This window comes from Phyllostomus hastatus, unplaced genomic scaffold, assembly GCF_019186645.2.
Source record: "Phyllostomus hastatus isolate PE091 unplaced genomic scaffold, TTU_PhHast_1.1 phas_scaffold_1224, whole genome shotgun sequence".
Taxonomy (NCBI): Eukaryota; Metazoa; Chordata; class Mammalia; order Chiroptera; family Phyllostomidae; genus Phyllostomus; species Phyllostomus hastatus.
In genome coordinates, this window is record NW_025334008.1 from 1669184 (window position 1) to 1691656 (window position 22473).

Consider the following 22473-nt stretch of genomic DNA (forward strand, 5'->3'; position numbering starts at 1 on the left):
GATGTGTGAGAGAAACATCAATCGGTTGCCTCTTGCTTGCCCCCGACCAGGGACCTGGCCCACAACCCAGACATGTGCCCAAGAGGGAATCAAACCCATGACCTTTTGGTTTTTGGGTGGACGCACAACCCATTGAGCCATGCCTGTCAGGATTTCTTACTTACTCTTTCACCTCATTTTACAAGCAAGGATATTGCGGCACAGCGAGGGGAAGTACCCTGCCAAAGGTCACACCACTGGGAAGCATCAGACCAGAGTCCTGCCTCTGCTTTGTTTGCATCCAGGACATGTGAGGACCTTGACCAGCATCACCTGTGGGAGTGTAGAATAGTGTAGAGCACTGGACGGGGACCCAGGAGACAGAGAGAGTCCTCTGCATTCACTCAGTTTAATCCATGCAGCCACTTGATAGATACGAGCCTAGCACCAGGCATGCAGCTGGAAACACAGCAGACAAAAATCCCAGCTTTGGGACAGGGGGATGTGATGGTGAGGAGGAGGTCACGGAGTGAGTGACATTGGCACTGAGCTCTCAGAAGGGTGAGTAGGCATGAGCTAGGTGAAGATGGGAGGGGGAGGGGAATGGATTGAGGGAGAAGGAACAGCCTGTGCAAGCCCTGGGTCAGAAGAGAGTGTGGCTTATTAAGGGGGATTGCTGAGCTCATAAGGTTCATGGGGATGGAACTTTTGTTTACTGCTGTGTCTCCACTGCCTGATGGACGATGCCTGGCACACAGTAGGCACTCAATATATTCGTGATTGGTTGAATGAATAAATGAATGAACAAGTAGATGGATAGAGGGATGGGTGGATGGATGGATAAATTGGATGGATAAATGAGTGGATGGATGGATGGATGAAGAAATGGACAAATGAAAGGAAGGAAGAATGGATGGATGAATGGATGGAAATATGGAGGGATAGATGGAAGAAATGGAAGGAAAAAGGAAGAGTAGATGGTTGGTTGGATGGATGGATGGATGGATGAATAATGGATGGATGGAAGGATGGGTGAGTGGATGATGGATGGAGGGAAAGATGGTTGGAAGGATGGATGGATGCAAATAGGGAGGGATAGATGGAAGAAATGGAAGGAAAAAGGAAGAATGGGTGGTTGGAAGGATGGATGGATGGATGGATGAGAGGATGGTTGCACTGCTGCATGTATGGATGCATGAGTGAATAGAGGAGTTTGCACAAATATCTATGGATTCACACACAAATGTGGCTGGAATTAAATGCAGACTCACACCCACAGACACGCATACATGTGTGTAAATATAGATACACCTCTTGTCTTGGTGCTCCCCGTGCAGAGAACAGACACTGGGGGGAGGGGTAGGCCAAGCCGGCCAGGGCCTGCATGGATGAGGGTGCATGGAGACAAACCCTCTGACCAGCCCCTCCTCCCACTGCGGCACTGACATAATTTCTGGAATAGGCAGAAAGTGCTGATTCAGGTATTTGTGTCCCAGGCTGTGTGCCAGACCAGGGAGTGGGACAGATATGGTCTGAGAGAGATGGGGTGCGTGGCAGAGGGAGGAAGGTGGGGCTAAGACAGAGAGACAGGGGAAGAGATAGAGAGACACAGAGCAACAGAGATGCAGAAATAGAGCAATGGAGACAAGCATACACACACAGACAGACTGAGAATCGCAGAATGGTACAGAGACAGACACAGAAAGACATCAGATAGAGACTCATGAAATAGAAATTCAAATTCAGACACAATGAGATGCAGCAGAGTTCCAAAGACAGACAGGTAGAGAGAGGGGTAGAAAAATGAAGACACAGAGAGAAATGGAGAAACACAAAGAAGCAGATTTTAGAAGGAAAGGGAGGGGAGAGGGAGGGGGCCACTCCAAGGAGGGAAACAAGAGAGAGACCTTCAGAAGATGAAGCCAAACTTAGTTTCAGAGATGACAAGACATTTGCCCAAGGTTGCACAGGCTGGGCATGGCATTCAATGCTGTTCTGTTTGACTCCAGAGTCCTTGTCCTCTCTTTACTTTATGTTGCCTCAAGAGGACCAAAAGGGACAGGGAGGATGGGGTTGGGGCTGCTGAGTCATGCACAGTGGTAGGGAGAATTAGTTGCTCATTTATTCACTCAGCATACATGTTCTGCACTTCCCTGAGCAAGGTGATGCTGGAGAGCCAGAGGGGAGTGAGGCGTTGTCAGTCTGGTGTGGGGAGGCAGACACAACTTTAAATCCCTGAACAAGACAGGTGGACTGGACAGGGCTCAGGGGTCTAGGAAAGGAGCAGATAAAGAACACATAAAGGAAGACTACAGAAAGCACAACTGGAGGATGAGGAGTCCAAGAAGGCTTCCTGGAGGAGGGAGCATTTGAGCTTCTTAATAGAAGATGAGAGCATTCTGGAACTGGGAAAAGGGGGAGTCCAGAAGGGCCTTCTAGAAGGCACAGCATGTAGAGAATGGAGAGAGGAATGAGCTGGGAGGTATTCATTAAATAAAATAATTCATGAAAGGTGACTGGAGATTGTGTGAAGGGGTGAGATGGGAAGAGAGTGGGGCCAGATCATGTGGCTCTCAGATGCCTGGGTGAGGTGCTGACATGTCTGGGGAGCTGTGAGCAGGGGAGGGGCAGGGTCAGCTCTGGGTGCAGAGAGCCCTCTGGAAGCCTGTGGGGGAGGGAATGAGGGTGGGAGGGCAAGAAGGAGGCTGAGGAAGAGGGTCCAGGCAGGAGAGGGTAAAACCTGAGTGGGTGTTGGCCACAGGAATGAAGAGAAGAGGAAGCATAGTCAGGAGGCAGAAGGGATAGAGCCTGGGGAGTGGTGGGCTCTGGGGGCTAGGTGTACCTGCAGTCGTGGGAATGAAAGGTGTTCTCTGTCCCATAGGGATGGGTGTGACAACTGAAAGTGGAAGACAGCCTGATGGGAGACAAAAATATGAAGAAGCAGAGGAACTGAGTCCAGAAATGAGTTTATTTCAATCTAGACTGTTCTCATTGCCAATGACAGAAACATAAATAATGTAAACATTAAGGGGGAATTATATGGATGAGGGTTTCAGGCACAGCTGGATCCAGGTACCCCAATCCTCATCAGGAATCTGACTGTTTGCATCATTGGTCTTTGCTTTCCTCTGGCCTTTGCTTTCAGGCAGGTTGTCTCCTCACCATATGGCAATGTGATGGCCTCCTGCAGCTCCAATCTAGACTCCAACCAGCCTGGCAACCTCAGTGGAAACACACAAAGATCCTCATTAATAACAAGTTCAGCAAAAGGCCTAGCATTGTTTTCTTGACTGATTTTTAAGCTCACCCCTGAACAGCTGGCGCAGAAAATCGAGGTGCTACTACCTAGAAAGCAGGGCACTGATGCTTATCAAGCAGGAACAGTGGACAGCCCAGACGGAGACCATCTGGAAGTGGAGAGAAGAGAACGAGAGACATAGGTACAGAGACAGACTGGGAGGACGGATGGCAGAACTAAGACAGTCCATCCTCCTCTGGCACAGTGCCTGCTCAGAGCTCTGCAGACACAGAGAAAGGGATGTGCAGTGGGCACCTGTGTGCTTAGACCCCTTCACGCCTTCACTTGGGGCCAAGGAGCCCCCAGACCCAGAAATCCAGCCTCCCAACCCCCTCCTCCCTCAGACTCACAAGTCACAGTCCCCAGCCCCTCCTCCTGTAGGTACCATGGCAACCAAGCCCCGCCCCCTCACCTTTCCCTCCCCCATATAGAATCCAGTTTCTGTTTGAATCTTAACTGAGTTTAACCAGTTCCTGCGTGAGATAGGGATGAGCGGAGGGCAAGTGGGGACAGAAAGGGGATGACAGAGGGGAGGGCAGACAAGAGGCAGGGCAGAGGCCCCCAAGAGAGAGGAGAAATGAGGAGAGATGGGAAAAGGAAACTGGGGAGAGATGGGGAGAGAGGAAGGGAGGCAGAGAGAGGGAGATGGGGTCAGAGAGAGGCAGACAAGTACGAGTAGGGGGAGGGACGGCGGGCAGGCAAGATTTGGGGGAAACTGATAGAGGAGGAGCCTGGGGAGATGGAACCAGGGAAGGGGAGAGAAGTCGGGAGGAAAGGAGCGGAGAACTCAAGGGAAAGAGTGGAGAAGAGATGGGGTGAGCGACCAGCAATCAGGAGAACAAGATTTGGACAGAGGGAGAGAGGGAGCAGGGCAGTGAGACCAGGAGAGAATGAAGAAGAGAGAGGGGGAGAGAGAGGTAAAAGGAGAGACTCTAGGAGTCAGGGAGAGATCGAGGAAGAAACAGAAAAGCCAGAAAGGAGGAACTGGGGCACAGGGGAGCTCCCCAAGGTTAAGGGAGCCAGGTTCTCAATGTGGTCTCAGCCCTCCTCTTCCCTGTGGGTTCCCTCGGGCTTCAAAAAGGAAGAGGAGGCAGCAGGGGGCAGAAGGATTGGGGGTGGGTGGTCCAGTCAGAGATGTCCTCTCCACCCTCCTGAGACAACCCCTACCCGCCTTCCCAGGATGCAGCAAGACGTGGAGGCCCTGTGCGGCTCCACCGCGAGCACCCCTGGCATGCACAGGGAAGCAGGTACAGAGCGGTGGCCGTCTGCCTGTCTGTCTGTGCATGTGTCTATGCATGTGCGCCGGGGTAGGGATTTTCTTCATGCAGTGTGTCGTAGCCCTGGCCTGCAGTGTGGCCTCTAGTGAGGCACTGGCATTCTGAAGAGAGAGCCACCCAGACTCTTAGGTCGACCAGATTCTTGAACAGTATTACCCTTTGGGCCTCATACTACATTTCCCATGAGCCTCTGCAGTTCCCTGGGAACCCAGAACTACATTTCCCACAAACCTCCGGGGGGCCTTCACTACTATTCTGAGGCCATTATCTCCTGTAGACCCCTGCCCTGGTCCTTCATACTCTCCTTGTCACCCACACTGAGCTCAGCATCTTATCCAAGAGCCTCTCATCCCTGTTTATCATCTTCTACTGGCCCCATCGCTGACTGGATCACTGGGCCAGATCCCAGGAGCCACACCCCCCATGCCCTCCCACAGCCATCAGCCCCCAGTCCCACCTCCCTGCCCTACCCCTGCTTCTCCATCCCCACAGCCCCAGCTCACATCTGGTGTTCTTCCATGTGGACCCTTTCTTCATCTAACTCCCTGGTCTCCCGTTTCTCCCCTCCAACCACCACCAGAGGCCTCCAGAGGGTTCTTTCTGACCCAGCACTCATTCCGTCTCTCCCCTGCTCACAGCTTTCCATTGTTCCTCATCACTCCAAGGATGGAGTCCCAGGTCCTCCGCCTGGTGTTCGAGGCCCTGTGTGGCCCAACACCCGTGGACAACTTCAGACTCATGTTCCACGGCTCCCTACTTGTATTCTCCTTTAGCACAGTGCATTCAATCCCTCACTCATCCAACGTTTGTTCAGTAAGATCTCTGTAAGAATGCATTTGGCTATCAGGTAATAGAAAACTACACTTAGTGTAGTATAAAGAAGAGACCCTGGCTGGTGTGGCTCAGTGGGTTGAGTGCCGGCCTGCAAACCCAAGGGTCGCAGGTTTGATTCCCAGTTTGGGCACATGCCTGAGTTGCAGGCCAGGTCCCCAGTAGAGGGTGCGCGAGAGGCAACCACACACTGATGTTTCTCTCTCTCCCTTCCTTCCCCTCAGTCTAAAAATAAATAAATAAAATCTTAAAAAAGAAGAAAGTCATTATCTCACCCAAAAAGGAGCCCACAGGTGGGGCTTGGTTTGGTTGAGTGAGTAGCTCAATGATGTCATTGAGAACCTCATTTCTACTTCCATGCTTTTGTGGCCAGAGGAAGATATTCCTTTTGTGCACCAGCTAACCTTATGGTTGCAAGATGGCTGCCAGGGTTCCAGGCATCACTCCCTGAGGTCTTCATCTTAAGAACTCCCAAATGATTATGTCTCACATTTCATTGAGGAGCACTCAGTCACCTGCTCGCTCTTATCTCAATTGGTGACAAAAGGAATGACATTATTATGGTTCTTTTAGTTAGTGGTCCTCAACTTTAGCTACACATCAGGTGAGAGGATTAAAAAAAAAAACCCTATACCTAATCCCCCTTCAGAGCCAATTTAACCTAAATCTATAGGACTGGAGTCTTAGCATCCATATATTTTGAATGTTTACCAGGTAATTACGAAAAACACTGGGGTTGGAAGACATTGATTTAAACCAGATGGGATATCCCTGAGGGAACTCCAGATCAGTGAGCCTCCCTTGAATCACATGGGTGAATAATGGACTCCCCACCTTCAAATGAGGGAAGAAGGATAGAAATAGCTGAAGGGGTCTCCTTTCTGGGTGTCTTCTCTAAGCACCTACTCTGTGCCAGGTGCCATACTAGGAAATGCCCTGGTGGCAAAACACACCACTCTCTTCTATCCTCAGTTCTCTTTTAGTGTCTTTGAAGGACCCTTTCTTTTGAAGACCCCACCTTACACCATTTCTAACCTACACCTAATCAATATAATTAGTGTACCCTGAGTCAGGTGGCTCAGTTGGTTGGAGTGTCGTTCCACGTACCAAAAGGTTGAGAGTTCGATCCCTGGTCAGGCACATATAGGAGGCAACCAATCGATGTTTCTCTCTTACATCGATGTTTCTCTCTCTCTCTTTCTAAAATCAATAAACATATCCTTGGGTGGGGATTGAAAACATACATATATTATACATATACTATATATATATTTATATATATTTAGTGTATAGTTCCAGGAAAGCTGAGTGGAATTGAGTCAACCAGTTGGCTAGTTTTAAGCATCAACATTTGTTCATTTTCAGCTTTGCTATTTTCTTTGTGGCATTTTGGAACCAATAACATTTTTAGTTTATCAGGTTGCAAACTTTGGCTTAGGCCATTAGAAAGCTTGTGGGTCCCAAGTGTCTTGCCTGTAAAGCCAAATGAATGAAATGACCCAGCCTATTCGTTTGCAGAGTGGGCAGACAGGAAACACATCATCTCATGAATAATTAATAACCTAAGATGGCCATAAGTGCTCCCGAGTCTTGGGGCTGAACAGAATTCTGGGACGTTTCTGCAGATGACCGTATTCTCTTTTGCTTAAAGACGAACATCCTTCCCTGGCTGGTGGGGCTCAGTGGATTGAATGTCGGCCTGAGAAACAGAAGGTCTCCAGTCCAATTCCCAGTCAGAGGACGTGCCTGGCTTGCGGGGCATGTCCCCAGTAGGCGGCATGCAAGAGGCAAATGATAGATATTTCTCTTGCATATTGATGTTTCTTTCCTTCTCTTTCTCTCTCCCTCACCCCCTCTCTAAAACATAAATTTAAAAATCTTAAAAAAAAAAAAAAGGACAGCATCCTGAGGCAGGAGAGGATGTGGGGAGTTCCGGCACAGAAGGGCAGTGCTTCCAGAATACCGTGGATGAGGCTGACCGTGCCTGACCAGGCTTATGACAACAGCAGGGTCAGATCATGTGTGGTCTCATGAGCCACAGGGAGAACTTTGGACTTAATTCACCTCCAGGATAATTGGGATACTCCAGCTGAGAAGTCTTGGGAGGGAGTAGGTGGTATGATCAGATCTATATTTCAAAATGCTATTCTGATGAGGTGGCTAGAGAGAGAGAGGAATTAGAGGGCTGTTGTTTAGGCAAGAGTGGGGTGAGAGGCAGGAGACTGAGGGGCTGGGAACACAGACTCTGGATCCAGACACCTCGATTTGTATCCTGATTTTGTAACTTTGGGCTTTGTGACCTTGGCCAAGCCACTTAGCCTCCCTGAGCTTCCATTTCATCATTTGTTAAACTACTATATCTCAGAAAGTTGCCTGTGAGACAACTTTTGAAAGTGCTTAGCTTTTTAAAAGGGGCTGTAGACCCGTAGTTCTTTTGATTGTCAGGTGGACAGATTCTAGAAGGAGATGATGGTGTGGGAGACATGGAGGGCAGGCAGTATGGCTGGCGGAGAATGATCGGAGAGGTCAACAGGAGTAACCACACACAGGGCAGGTGCTTCTCAAAGGGGATCTTGTGAAAATGCAGATTCTGGTCCAGTAAGTCTGGGGTGGCCCCTGAAATGCTATGTCCCCAACTATGAGACTTGACCCTGAAGGCAGAAGGAAGCCTCTGAGGGTTGGCAAGCATGTGATGCAGAGACATGAAAATCACCCCAGCTGCCCTGCGAGAACACATGGGAGGTGGAAGGATGGGGGGGGGGTCAGAAAAGGGGACTTAACTAGGGTAACAAGCTAAGCTTTGTCGATGCCCTGAAATCAAAGCCCCCCAGGAGCATGGTTGTGACATAGCTGAGTGCTGGAAGCAGCCTGTCCCGGCTCACAGGAGCCCATTGTTGAGTTTTGCAAACTGGCTGTTAAAACTGTGGGCAGCAGGAGATTGGTCGTGGTGGGAGTATTGACATAATGCAAACTGACAAGTGCTGCAGTCTGACTGTGTGTGTCGGGGGAGGAGCATACCACTGAATTTATTGACTTGTGATGAAGGAGACCCTAACACATGCAACATCTGAGTAAGGGGGTGTCAGAGAAAAATTGTGTAGGAGCTGGGCTGACTTGGGTGACCTTGGGAGGGTTTGGGGAAGCAGGGCTGTGCTCTGGACCAGATGCTGGCAGAAAAGGGAGGCATGAGAAGTGAATGGAGCTAACACCCTGATTGGAAAAGAAGCAGCATCAGCTCTGAGCCAGGAGGGGGATGTTTGGTCATTTTTGTGGTTTGGGCAGTGTTCACATTTTGTTGTGTTGAGACATGATTCTGGAGTGATCTGATTTTTGTCTTGGTCCATCGTGGTCACAGAGTGGCCTTGACAGATGTTGGTGTTCTGTGAAACTTTATGTCAACAGGTGGCTACCAGAGCCAGACTGGGATGCCAGGCCAGCTCCTGGCTGTCAGGGGCTGCACTCCACTTGGTTCAGCTGCTGTAACAAAGAGACCCCCAAACACAATGGCATTAAGGAGACAGTTTATTTCTCTCCTGTGTAATGGGAAGCAGGTGTTCCAGATTGGATGAGACATGTCATCCCATCAGATGACTCAGGGACCCAGGTTCCCTCTGTATTGTGGCTCCATCATCTTTAGCATGGTTGAAGTTGGCTTATGTCCACGTCCACATTCTGGTTTAAGGGAAGGGGCAACTAGTGTAGATGAACAATCTTCTTTTAAGCAAATGACTCCAAAGATGCATCCTCATTCCCTCTACCATCGTGGGTGAGAACTTGGTCCCATGGCCACACTAGCTGCAAGGGAGCCTGGTAACTGTTGTCTCTAGCTGGGTGGCCATGTGCAGGTAAAACTCTAGGACTGTAGAAGAAGGGAAAAATGGCTTATGTGGGACAACTAGCAACTAGCCATAAAGAACCAGTTAGCTGACTGTGGGGTTGTCTAGAACGGCCCAGATTTGAGAGCTGTTATCAGTCAAGTTCCAATCAGAAGGCTGTTTCTGAGAGTGTTGGAAAAACCACAGGCAGGATTCAGATGATGCTGCTGGAGCTAACTGACACTGTCAAGAAGTGAGGCTGGTGTGACTGCAATGGGAAGCAAAGAAAGGTCAAGTCCCTTCCTTTTCTTCCTCCCACCTTTCAGTCTCCCTCCAGCACCACCTTGATGTAGAGCCTAATAGGGATCTAATAAGAACCCAGTTGTCAGAGACAAAACAGGGTTAGTAGAGCCTGGTGTGGTAGGGTGTGAGAGACAGTAGCTTAATAACAAGAGCTATTCTTTGGGTGGCATGGACAGCACTTGGTGATGCCCATTTAAGCAGAATAATGTGTGAGGAGTACTCAGGGCAGCTGACGCTGGGTTCTCCATCCCCAGGAGCCCTCCTTGTGGACCTCGAGACCTCAGAAGAGACACAGGCTTGGAGCCTGGGCAGGCCCACCAAGACCTCGTGAGTGATCCCCTGCACCATGATTTCTGACTTCAGCTCCCTGGAGTGCAATGACAGTGACCCCTGGCCTCGGAGGCCCTTGCCCGCCCACTCTTTCCCCAGGAAGCAGTACCTGCGCCGGGTCCTTGCAGAATATGAGGCTCTAGATCGAGAGCTCCCGTGCATCCGGAAGTTCCCCGTGCCACCCACAGCCCAGCCCCTTTGCCTGTGCATGGAGACCTTGGTGAGTGGCCTCCAGCCCTTGTGGCATTGGGTGGGGTGGTGGAAAGTGCAAGTTATGGAGCCAGGTGAACAGAATCTGAATCTAGGCTCTGAGGTTTACCAGCTGTGGGCTTGGCACCTTGACAGGTTGCTGAAAGCTGACTGAATTTGTCAGACTTAATCATCAAATGTATCACTGCTGATCCCAGAGGGGCAGAGAGATGGAGAGAACAAGGGGTACAGAAGAGGAGAGATTGAAACACAAAGAACCCTGGCTGGTGTGGCTCCATGGATTAAGTGCTGGCCTGTGAACCAATGGGTCACTGGTTCCATTCCCAGTCAGGACACATGCCTTCCTTGCAGGCCAGTAGGAGGCGTTTGAGAGGCAACCACACATTGATGTTTCCCTCTCTCCTCTTTCCCCAGCAATTTTATACACTATAATTGATGTTTCTCTTGCCCTTCCCCTCTTTCTAAAAATAAATAAATAAAAAAATATTTCTTTAAAAAGGCAAAGAGAAGGGAGACTGAGGACAAAGGGAGTCCTGCTAATTCATCTACGATGAAATTCCATAAGCTTTACAAATACAGCAAAAACATAACAATGTCCCATGTTTTGTGTAGGGTCAAGTGAACTGGTCCTTCAGTGTACAAATCCTTTGGCAATCCCTGACCTCAGTCAGAGGAGGTATCTCAATTAGGGTCTCACTCGTGCAAAAGTTGAGTGAGCAGAGTGGACATGAATGGGACATTTACTGTGTGCCCCTCAGCTGGTTCCAGTGGCTTTACCCCAACACAGAGATTGCTGCTGTTGTCTTAGGGACAAATCCCCACCCCATTGCTCCTCTTCTTTATGGCTTTGAACATGAATCCCTCTCTCTTCCCATACACTCACCCAAGACTTCCCTTCCTGGAGGAGACCAGTTTCACAACTTCAGTTTAATTCCTCAGCATTTTTATACACTATGACCATGGCATTACCTTTGACACACTGAAAATGTGATGGTGATTAATATATATATCTGAATGTTAGATTCACCAGAAGTCAAAACCCCCTAGGATCCTTAGTTTTTGACAACTGAACATTCCTTAAAATGCTAATATGAATATAAAAGGAAAAGTGTGCGACTTAAATCCTTTCAAAAATCTCCAAGAGCTGCTAAAAGCTTGCCATCTAATGCAGGTTGCTGGGGTTTTCAGTAGACTGGCAAAGCTGGCAAATTGGTGAATCATTCAGCCAACTGTTCATTGACTTTTGACAAATCAACTTGGTGAGAATTGATTTCTTTTTTTGGAGAATGACCCCGAATGACAGTAAATGTCTTTCTACCTGAGAGGTGCCTGCCCTCCCTGCTCTGCCAAGAGGGACAGGACCCTTTGATCAGGTGTGATACTTGCCCCTCAAAGGCCACTTGGGATTCTGGCAAGTTCTGTAGGTAGGGTTTAGGGTGGGGACTTCCGAACCCGGAGTGAACCCGCTGTCATGGGCTGAGGTTCTCTCTCTGACTTCCCAGCCTGAGGAGGACTTGACCCACCTGGAGGTGCTGGAGGCGTTGGAGGCCGAATTACCCGGGGCCTTGGAGAACGGCCGCGTGAGCAGCATCCGCTTTGAGAACATGAACGTCATCTGTGGGACTGCGGGGCGCAGGGACCGGTGAGCCCGTGGCTACTTGGGACCTGGAGCGACCGGGAGTGGGGCGACGGAGAGCCCGGCTGGGACCTAGAGGGCCCATGTAGGGCGGGGCTTAGGGGTGGGGCGGAGAGGGGGTGGGGCCGTTGAGTGTGGTGTCTAGTGAGAACGCGGGGAGGGGGCGGAGTCCGGGCTAAGGGACCGAGTGGACGGGTTCAGGAAGTTCAGTTAGTGGGGGTGGGCAGAGCCTTGAGTGACTCCAAAAGAGCAGTTTATGTGAGAACGAACGGTTAGACGCGGCTGTTGATGGGCACAGGGAAGGGGCGGAGCCGAGAGTGAGCGTGGTGTGGGTCTAGGGCCAGGTGAGATCAGAGAGAAGGCAGGACCTGGAGGTGATGGGACTTTGACTGATACTGATTCAGGTATAGACAGAAACGAGCCAAACGGGGGGCGGGGCGAGTGGGGGCGGAGCCGGGACTGAGGTCACTTTAGGGGCGGGGCCAAGCGATTGGTGTGTAGTTGGGGCCACGTCCAGCAGGAGGGATGGGTATTCCAGGCATGGGCCTGAGAGCCACACTAAAACGTTGGGGTTAAATGAAGACGCAGAGGGGCCTGGAAATGCTGGGTGAAGGTCTGACCTTGAGCAGCAGCTTGAAAGGGAGGTTTGACCGCGATTAGAGGACAAAACCAGGCCGAGAGAAAAGACGGGTTCTAGAATGACCCAGGTGAGGGTCGAAGTATATAGGTTGATCTCGGCGAGAGGTCAAGGCTAGAGAGAGGCTTAGGGATGGGGTGATGGGTTGAGGGACCTGAGAAGGTAAACGCACAGGGTCCAGGCAGGGACATTTCGACAATGAACGGCGGGGCTGGGACCAGCAGCGATTACTCTTCCGTCTCCACCCACCCCTCTTCTCTTGGCTCGCCCCCTTGCAGGTGGCTCATCACGGTTACGGACTTTCAGACCCGCTCCCGCCTGCTGCGCTCCGGGCTCCGCCTCCGCGGGTTAGCGCACCCGCTAGCTCGCCACGACGAACTGTTGCTGAGCGATTACCGCCTGCACCTGCGCCGCTCCCTCGTCCGACGGCGCATGCTCGAGGCTCTGGGGGCGGAGCCGACCGTGGAAGACTGACGAGTGAGGACGCGCTCCGGCTGCGCTTGCTCAACGCCCAGCTGGTTCGGGCGATTCACGCGGAACCCGGGAGGAAAGGGGGCGTTGCCTCCCCAGGAAGGAGGCGGGGCCAGCTCGAGGGGGTGGATACTGTGAGTTTAATTATAAAGAATGACCTGGTACAAAAGCCATTTCTCTCTGCAAAATCTTGGTGGGAAGTCAGGGGAGATGATGGGGGATAAGGACGAAACCCCATAATATAATCCCACTTTACTAATCTTCCCTCAGTCCCTGCAAATGGACGCCTAGGTCCCAATCCCTTGAGGGATGAACTGAGGCCCGCGAGAGGGAGGACCTGGGCGCCGGGGCTTTCAACGCGTGCCGATCCCTGTCTCAGAGAGAACCAGAGATCCTCATCCCCCTTCCTGTTCCTCCTCCCACCCCCGCCCCCTTGGAAGACAATTCTCCGGGCTTTTATTTCAGGTTGCTTTTTTCTGGATTTTTTTGTGAGTTCTAGGGTACTTTTTTCTTTTTTGCATTTTCTTTTGTTATTGTAACTCTTTTTGCTTTGTCTCTCCTCTCCGCCCCGCGCTGCACCCCCATCCAGTCCCTTTCCCCTCCCCCCCCACTTCTCCTTCCCCCCTCCCCACCCCCTACTCCCTCCCCAACCCCGCGGCACCCATCCAGAATGATCAAGCCCTTGATAGACAGGCGCCGCGCAGGCCCCCTGCGGACGGGGGCATCCGACGAGGGGGAGGGGGCGGGTAGGGGCCCAGCGCGACCTCCGCCCCCTCATTGCCACCCCTCCCCCCTCCCACGACCCTCCCACAAGGTTCCCCGCAGATCCCTGACGTGGTGAGGGGAGAGGGCTGCAAGCACCCTCCCCCACATGGACGGAGCCCCCCCCCCTCGGGGGTGGGGGCAACAGAGGGGGAATGGGCTTGGGGGAAGGAGGGGGAGCTCCCTTCTTTGGCAGCTGAACATGGGGGGACCTGAGGGCGATGCCCTCCCCCCTTTACCCACAATAGGGGAGGGGGCTACCCAGGGGAAGGGGTGGTTTAAAATTTCCAAGCCCCAGGGATAAAGGGAGGGGGGAAGCGTGCGGGAAGAAGAGCCATGCTGGAGGGAGACGGAGTTTTTGGAGAAATGGAAGTGTTGGGGGGGGTCTTCGTGCAAAATGGAAAGACAGATGGCCCAGGAAGGATGGGAGGAGGGAGGATTTGCAGGAGAGCAAAGGCCGGAGCAGGGATGGGAGGAAGCACAGTGAGCAAGAAGGGAGCGTGTGTAGGGTCCTCTCTTGCCAGAAAGAGAAAAGAGTGCAAAGGCAGGAGAGAACAGGCAGACTGCGGATGGCCGCAGCAGCTGTTCCTTCACGGGGACAGAAGGCAAACCTGCCAGGAAAAGAAATCAAAGTACAGGTCGGAAGTGTGGAGGGAGCCAAGTGTGCAAAAGGCAAGAGGCGGCAGAGTTCCCCGGGGAGATGGAGAAAGTTGCCCAGGAGCTGACAAGAATAAGTAGAAATTCAAGTGTTGCAGCCAAGCCACGGGGAACAAGAACATTGCTAAAGGAAAGAAAAAGGCTTCGAAAGAGCAGCGGAGGTGCTGGGGAGGATGCACGTGCGAGAGAGTGTGCAAAAAGGTCCACAAAGGAGTTGATGGAGATGGACAAAGACTTGGAAAAAGAGGGTGCGGGGGAGTGGGAGCCTGGCAAAGAGGAGAGGAAGGAGCATTTCAGAGAGAAACAGTTCCTGGGGAGCAAGTGTGCAAGCCATGTGGTAAGAAGTGACTGAGAGGGTTCAGGGTAAGGAGGGGCATCGGAGTGTTGCCATGACAGGCAAAGAATGGGGGAGAGTAAGGATGTTCGGGTTCAAGAATAAGAAAGTGCTTAAAGAAAATGCAGTCAAGTGTGTTTGGAGAAGTGCATGGATAGCGAGTGTGCAAGGGTTGAACGAAGAGAAGGGTATTCCACAGAACGAATGTGTGCACAGAGCCTGTGAGTGGGTCAGGGAAAGGGTGTCCCAAGTGTGTCTGCAGCAAGGGCCCAGAGATTTTCGGAAGTGAGGTGCGACAGGGTAGACGCCAAGGGAAGAGCGTGTAAGCGAGAGTTGGAGAGAGCAGGGGGCATGGAGCGTGGGAAAAGCAATACCAAGTGTGCGAGGGAAACAGAGCTGAGAGGGCCTCACGGGACGGAAGCGAAGACGGAATGTGCAAGACAGCGAGAGGGCAAATTTGTGCAAAATTGTAGCCCAGGGAGGGGAGAGAGGCAAGCAGGCGTGCAAAGGAGCGTGCAAGAGGCTGGGGGGGGGCTGCTGTGTGTGCCAGGGGCAGGGGAAGGCGAGGGAACAGAGGGGCCTGGAGAGGGGGGAAGGGTTGTTAGAGGGGCGGCAGGTGGTGGAATCTGAGGGCACCCCCTTCCCCTGCGGCCTGGGGGATGACCCCCCATCCAGTCAGGCTCAGGGATGGCCCTCTATGGCTCTGTCTGTCCCCCCCCTCCCAGAATCGACCCTTCCCTCCTTCTCCATCCCCTCAGAGATTTCTCCCATTCCCACTCCCTCCGCTCCCAGCTCCACACACACACAGTCTAGTATCAGCTGCCCCCTCCTGTGAGGTGCAAATGTCTGGCCGGAATCAGGCCACCTGGTGACCTCCAGCCTTGGGAGATGAGGGCAGGGCACAGTTTTAGCAGAGTCCCTGGCCCAGGGAGAGAATAAGGGTCAGGGGTCAAAGGTCCAGAGGCCAGCAGGCTCAAGGGTTCGGTGGACGGGCTGGTCCGCCCGAGCCAGCCATCACCTCTCCAGGAAAAATTTGAGAGCCCGGTCGATGTTCATGCGGTGGCCCACCCTGGTCACACCCAGATCGACGTAGTCCTCCTTGGTCAGGGCGGGCAGGTGGGACCCATCGATCTCGTGGTCTAGGAACCGGGCCCGGTGCTCAGCCAAGCCCAGCCACTCGAGCCAATCAGCCACGTCGAACTTGGTCCAGAACCCCAGAGGTTTCGCGCCAAACGGCTTGTCGGGGGGTAGCGAAAGCAGGCGGGTCGGCGAGAGGGAGCGGGAGGCTCCCGACAAGGCTCCACCAAGCCCCCCGGACATCCCCGGGTGCGGTGGCACAAAGACGGGGGCGAAGGGGTCGGCCGAGCCTCCTGCCCCTCCGGTGGGGGAGCTGCGGATGTCAAAGAGGCCCGGATAGAGGGGTCCGGAAGGCAGGATGGGCAGGGACGAGGGCCGGGGCGCAGGGCTGACCTTGTGCTCCGAGGCGGGCAGCAGCGAGGGGCTGGGCGCCCGGCGGAGCAGAGGCGGCCGCATCTCGAACTCCACACCCTGGAGGTGGCGGGTGGATGTGGAGGAGGAGGCTGAGGGTGAGGTGGCCCCGGGGGCCGCAGCAGCGGAATGGGGGACCCCAGTTCCTGTGGGGAGTGGCGGCAGAGGTGGTTTGGGCCAGTTCTGAAACAGGCTGCTGACGGGTTTGGAGAGGAGCGAGGACTGGGAGTCTTCCGACAGTCTGGAATGTGACAAGCGGGCGGGGTGGAGGAGAGGGGGTGGGGGGGTCAGGGCAGGGTGAGAAACAGGAAGAGGTCAAGATACAGGGAGAGAGGAAGAAAGACATAGGGGTGGGGGGTGGAAAGATGGAGAGGAGAGATGGGCAGAGATGGAAGGAGCGAGGGGGTAAGATGGATGCCAGGACAGAAATGAAGGGAGAGAAAAATGAGAGGACAGGGAGAGGGTGACAGTAAAGAGAAATGAAAGAAAAAGAGACATTAAGTGATAATAATAATAATCGTCACCACTTACTGACGCTCACGTGTGCCAGGCATTGTGTTAAGTGCTTTACATATTGCATCTCAATTTAATCCCCACGACAGCCCTGGTGCAGGTTACTATTATCATCATCATCATCAGCAGCAGCAGCAGCAGCACAGAGAGGTTAAGTAACTTGCCTAAGGACACACAGCCAGGAAGTGGCAGAGCCCGTTATATGGCACCGAAGTCTGAGCTCTTAACCACTATTCTATACTGCCTTTTGGGTTATGGCCAGTCACAGCGGAGTGGAAGACAGGGAGACGGTGGGAGAGGAACAAAAAGAAGGTGAGCATTGGGGGGTGGGGGAGAGAGAGAGATGGAAGGGGACAGGGAACAGAGAGAGAGAGAGATGGGGAGAAGGAGATGAAAGAGAGAAGAAACAAGGGGAGAAAAAGGTTCCCCTCATCCCTTTAGCTCCCTCCAGAACAGTCCAGCCTCAGGGCCTTTGAACTGGCTGTTCCCTTTGTCTGGCTCACTGCTCCCCCCAAGTAGCTATGCCATTTGCTTCCTCCCCTCTTCCAGTGTCTACTCATCTTGCCATCAAGCCCTTCTCTAGCCATCCCCCATTTGTATCCCTGCTGCCCCGGTGACTGAAATAATTTCGTTGTCTGGCGTCTACCTCTGTCTCATTGGACTACGAACTCTGTGAGGGCAATGCTCTGCCTGTCTTGTCCACTGTGGGGCCCTCGCACGCAGAACGGCTCTCAGCGCACAGTAGGTGCAAAACCAGCAATGGTTCAGCTGTCATCTAAATCCAGCATCTTTTCCTCTACCCAGAATACTTAAGAATACTCGGTGGGTTGCCCTAAGATCTCAAAGGCCTGATAAAACCACATTCAGATACCAACCATAAGGACATCAGACCTTCAGACAGAATCAGAGTGAGCTCTGCAGATGAACAAGGGGATTAGAAAACCTCTTTTTGCTCTCTCTGCGTCTGTGGAGTAGAGTCAGACATGTGACTCTGCTTTCCTTAAAGCTAAGTCTTGAATGAACTTGAACTCTGTGGCAATCCCGGCTAGCTAGCTGCTTCGGAAAACGCTGGCATCCTACATTTCTCCTTCTGTATTCGTTGGGCCCTGCCCCCTCATCTCATGTTACAACAATGGTCTTAAAAACGCTTTTAGGTGGGTACGATGCTGCCCTCCTTCTACAGAGAGGTGGACTCCTTGGCCTCAGGTCCCCCAGTTAGAAAGTGCTGGGACTGGAACCACAAGAAGCCTGGCTCCAGAATCACACATGTAACCACTGTGCCCTAAAGCATCTCCTCTTGAGCCACAGTGGGTTCAAGGGACGCGTAGATTTCAGGGATCTTCAGAACTGACAACCCGCCAAGGAAACAGACAAAGGCAAGTTGGCCTCCAACCTCCTTTGTTAATAACTCTTTCTGTTCATCATGGCATGTGGGTTGTCATGGTGATGGGAGGAGACCACAGAAGCTACTGAGATGAAAGGAAGTTTAAAGCACCTGAAAGCATGTTTCTTTGAGGGCAAACTTCGCCGAGCTGGCCTGGTTTCTGTCTTCTACCACAGGGGGACCCCAAAGGGACACAGCTACGGGGAGGGTGGACTCTGGTACCCAGAGCATCGGCCCTTCTGGCCTTCACTGCCAACGACTGGCCTCTGCTCACCTCTGCCGCTGAAGGGAGGAGGTCCTCTCCGGGATGTAGCTGGCTCCCCCGTGGTGGCCGTCCCCGCTGCCCCCGCTGCCTCCCCGGGCCCAGGGCAGAGCGCCACCAGCTGCCGAGGAACCCCCAAACTGCTGAAGCTTGGAGCTGAGTTCGCTGATGATGCTGGCTTTTACTGTGGCCAAGGCTGAGGCCTGAGGCTGGGCCAGGGGCCCGGGCAGGGGCGGCGGTGGCGGGCCGGGGCCCTCCTCCCAGGGCAGCAGCTTCCGAGGCAGGGACGAGGCAGACGGCAAGGGCACTGGTGGGCCTTCTGGCTCTACAGCTACCGGACCCCCAGCCACACCTGCCGCCGAGGGTCCCGAACAACCACTCAGGGCCAACAGCCCATCGGTTCCAGCCCCTGTCACGGAGACGGTGGGGCTCGTGGGAGTGACAGGGTCTCGGAGTCCCCCACCAGGGCCGGGCCGCAGGCCTCCGCGGGCCCCCAGGGCCCGGCCTCGGAGCTTTGAAGGAGTCATGAGCTGTGGGGGGTATGGTGGGCCAGGACTACCACTCCCCCCAAAGGCCTGGCCATCCAGGTAGGCCACATACGTGTCCAGAAGCTCCGGTCCACTGGCTACACTGGTGCCACCACTGCCACCACCGCCCCCTGCGCTGCCACCACCTTCGGCAGACAGACTGCTCAGCGTGGACGCACTGCTAATGGTCTCCAGAGGGTGGTCACTGCTGCTCCGACTGTCCACCTCCTCAATTCCAGAATCCGTGCCGGGGGGAGGGTCTGGCCCGGGCTGCGGGGCAGGGGCGGCCGGCGCGGCTGGGGCTGGCGGGCCTGGAGGAGGGGCGTCCCCAGGAGCCGCGGGCGCCCCCTGGGTCAGGGTGGCCACCTCACTGTCATACGAAGTCAAGCTGGATGCGGTGGAGTCCAGGGCAGGAGGGGCAGCCGCGACGGCAGGGGGTGGCACAGGGGGCAGCGGGGTCGTCGGGGTGGGCGGGTCCGGCAGCGGGTGTGGAGGCCCTGGGGTGAGGGGCGACTCGGGTTTCTCGAAGCTGTTGGAGAACTCCAGGGGCGGGGGCAGCGGTTCGGCGAAGAGGAATTCGCCGTCTTCCACGTCCACCGACGGAGCGGGGGGCGGCAGGACCAGCAGGGGGAGCCCGTTCTCCTCACTGCCCCGCGGGGAGGTGGGCGAGGGCGGCAGAGACCGGCGCGGGCTGGGCGGCGGCACCCCTGGGCCGTCCTCCGACGGGGGCGTCCTGCCACCCGCCCCGCTGGCTCGCGGCTGGCAGTTCTCGAGGAACCGCACGTGTAAAGGCAGCCGCTCGGCGTCCTCGGGGGCGCCCGACCGCCAGGCCTTGCTCACCCCGGGGTGCGCGGCGGGCGGCTCGGGCCCCAGCTGCAGCAGGAGGGGCCCGACCCCGGGGGCTGTGGGGGGCAAGCGGTGCAGCAGGGAGCGCCGCGCAGCTGGCGGGCTGGCCGGAAGGGCCTTCTCCTGGCCGCCCAGCCCCGCCCGGTATCCCAGCTCCCGGCGGGCGGGGTCCGGCGGGGAGGCTCCCCAGAGGCGCAGCACGGGCTCGTGGTGGGCGTGGGGTGAGTGGTGGTGCGGGGTGGGCGGCGGGGCCTCGTAGCGGGGCGATGGGGGCCTGGGAGGTGGCTGGGGGGTCCCCCCACCCTCCGAGGACTCCTTCAGCGCCCGCTCGCGGGCCGCCAGGGCCAGCCCGAGCGGGGAGGCTGGGTCCAGGGCCTTGCCGGTCAGCGGGTGGACCAGGGGCCGCGGCGGCAGGAAGCTGGTGAAGGCGCTGCTGCCTCCGCTGCCCGCGTAGGCGCGGTTGGCGGCCGCGTAGGCCCCGTAGCCGCCGCCCGCGGCGCCCGCCGACTCCAGCCGGAGGTAGGGCTCGGCGGAGAACATGCCTTCGTCGATGGACTTGGAGTGGCGCAGCCGGGGGCCCGGGGGCGCGCCTGCGCCCAGCACGCCGTCGCCGCCCTCCTCGTCGCCCGCGTCGGTGGAGAGGAAGAGCGTGGAGCGCCGGCGGGCCTCGTTCTGCCAGCCGCCTTCCCGGCGAGCCGCCCCCACCAGGGCCGCCCCGAACTGGCTGGTGAAGTCGAGGGTGGCCGGGCCGCTGGGCGAGGCGGGCGTGGGCACGGGCGACGGGGACGGCGGCACCGGCGACATGGCCGGGGCGGGGCTGGGCACCGAGGAGCCGCCGGCGGCCTCGGGCTGGGCCGGGGGCTCGGCCTCCGTGCTGCTGCCCTGGCTGCTGCGGCCGCTGCTGCTGGTGGACGGAGCCTTGATGATGATGGTGGGGATGGGGATGGAGTTCTTCTCCGACGGCGCGGCCACGGCCGGCGGCGGCTGCGGGGACGCGGGAGACGCCGGGGAAGGCGCGGGCGGGAGGCCGCCGCCCTTCTGCGGCTCGCCCTCGACTTTGGTCTGCTTGACCAGCGGGCCCTTGCGCCCGCGGCCGGAGCGGGCGGGCACGTACATGGCCGCGCTGGCCGCCCGAGGGGGCAGCTGGAAGTAGCGCAGGGCCGGCGCCTGGGAGGGGCCGCCGCCCGCGCTGGCGTGGTGCGACGGGGACGGGGCCCCCGGGGTCGGGCTGGGCCCGCCGCCCCGCCAGCCGCGCAGGCTCGGCTGGGGCCCCAGAGCCAGTCGGGGTGGGGGGTCGTCGGGGGAGCCGCCGGTCTCCATCTCCGGGGGGTGAGGGGGGTGGGCGTGGTGGTGGTGGGGCTGCGGGGGAGGGGCGTGGTGGTGGTGGTGGTGCGGCGGGTGGTGGTGCGCGGGGGGCATGGGTCCGCCGTGGTACAGGCTCTTCTCCCGGCCCCCGAGGCGGGTGTCGGGAGGGGAGGGCCCATCAAAGGAGGCGGGGGAAGAGGCGGGGAGGGGGCCCCCTGAGCCCGGGTTGAAGTGCCCTCCGCGGGGGGAGGGCGTGAGGCGGCCGGAGATGGAAGGGGCTGGAGGGGTGCTGTACGGGGGCTCTGGAGGGGACGTGGTGGGAGGCGGGGGGATGTCCTCCGAACCAGGCACAGACAGGCTGCGGCTGAACTTCATGGTTGGGGGTGCTAGGTAGGGTCTGTCGTCTTCTGCAGCCCCTGGGGAGACACAGACGAGCCAGGAGTGGGGCGGGGTGGGGGTGGGAGTCTCCCTGGTACCCTATCCGGCAGAACTACAATTATCGGTTAAAATAACAACAACAACAATAGTGGCACCCCTGTATGGAAGACCTTCACACGAATTCTCAGCGCTGGTGCATCCAAATCAGCGTGTGCGCCACACAGCACCCAACAGCCCAGAAAGCAACGGGGCCGGGGCGAAATTCAGCTGAACTTCCACCCAGGGCCAGGAGGGGGCGCCCTTTCCAACTCAGACAAAAGCGCGGTATTAGTGGTGGGGGCTCGGGGTGAGCAAGAGCCGCTCGAGCCCGGAAGAGATGCCATGGTTACATGCATCGTTACGGATTTCTCTTTATGTATGGACAGACATGAAAGGCAATTAGCACATCACACCCGTGATTTCACAGACAGAACTGCTCAGGATGAGGCTCATGATTAAAAGAGGGGGTCGACTGGTAGATTTGCGGCGTTCTGTAGATTTTATCGGTGGCTGATATTAGGTCAATGATGAGATACAGGTAGACCTCACAGATGCAGACACACACTGGTAGACTGTGGACACTGGAAGCTGAGGAAAACTGGATCCAATTAGCAACACCACTCATAGTCTAAGACTGGAGAAGTGAAGTCCTTTGCCTGTTTATCAACTGTCAGGGCTCTGTCTCTGACCCCCGTCTCAAGTCCCCGGCTACCCTCTCACTTGACTGAAGTCTCCGCTTCATTCACTGCCTCTCTGCTGGAGAATCCCACCTCTGCCTCCGGCCGAATCCTCTCCCAAGCTCCAGGCTCCTATAGCTAAATGCCACCTCCACTTAATGTCTCATTGGCATCTCAGACCCAGCAGACCCCGCATGGACCCCACTCCTGATCTCATCCCACCCCTGGTCTCCCCTATCTTATAGCAAATGGCAGCTCAGCTCTACCTCAGGGCCTTTGCACTGGCTGCTTCTGCTGCCTGGAATGCCTCACCTCTGGAGATCGCCATGGCTCCCTGCTTCATCCCCAAGTTTTGGCCCAGACCTGCCCCTTCCAGCACTTGCGATCTCTCTTATCCTACTTTACTTTTTCTATTTTTCCATAGCACTTCACACATTGAACATCCTATATAATTTCCTTGTTTTCTTTTTAAATCTTTATAACATGTCACCTGTCTTCCCTTCATGCAAGCTCC

At 55.5% G+C, this 22473-nt stretch overlaps 2 protein-coding genes across 6 annotated transcripts in view; one reads left to right on the top strand and one right to left on the bottom strand.

The window, feature by feature from the left end:
• Positions 1-4457: 4457 nt before the first annotated feature.
• On the top strand, positions 4458-13365 carry CUNH19orf81 (chromosome unknown C19orf81 homolog). 3 transcript variants are annotated; one of them, XM_045856444.1, is made up of 5 exons: positions 4458-4524; positions 9758-9830; positions 9933-10053; positions 11546-11685; positions 12595-13365. In XM_045856444.1, the coding sequence occupies exons 1-5, from the start codon at positions 4458-4460 to the stop codon at positions 12788-12790; spliced, it is 597 nt and encodes a 198-aa protein (XP_045712400.1). In that variant the 3' UTR covers positions 12791-13365. The 3 variants fall into 3 exon arrangements, 1 of the variants encoding a protein (XP_045712400.1); XR_006787739.1 differs by lacking the exons at positions 4458-4524; positions 9758-9830; positions 9933-10053; positions 11546-11685 and adding an exon at positions 11885-12083 and having other exon boundaries at positions 12595-12720; XR_006787738.1 differs by lacking the exons at positions 4458-4524; positions 9758-9830; positions 9933-10053; positions 11546-11685 and adding an exon at positions 12192-12386 and having other exon boundaries at positions 12595-12734.
• An 82-nt stretch (positions 13366-13447) lies between these two features.
• Positions 13448-22473, bottom strand: part of SHANK1 (SH3 and multiple ankyrin repeat domains 1) — a 46063-nt gene continuing 37037 nt past the window's right edge. For all 3 annotated transcript variants that reach the window (XM_045856459.1, XM_045856458.1, XM_045856457.1), the window contains 2 exons: positions 18200-21281; positions 13448-16269 (listed from right to left, as the gene is read on the bottom strand). In XM_045856459.1, the coding sequence (XP_045712415.1) occupies positions 15555-16269; positions 18200-21281 (3797 nt within the window). In that variant the 3' untranslated portion in view covers positions 13448-15554. The remainder of the gene's footprint in view (positions 16270-18199; positions 21282-22473) is intronic.

Coding starts and splice junctions, on each gene's coding strand:
- CUNH19orf81 (XM_045856444.1), top strand. CDS start 4,458: ATGCAGCAAGACGTGGAGGCCCTGTGCGGCTCCACCGCGAGCACCCCT. Junction 4,525..9,757: donor TGGCATGCACAGGGAAGCAG/GTACAGAGCGGT, acceptor CTCCATCCCCAG/GAGCCCTCCTTGTGGACCTC. Junction 11,686..12,594: donor ACTGCGGGGCGCAGGGACCG/GTGAGCCCGTGG, acceptor GCCCCCTTGCAG/GTGGCTCATCACGGTTACGG.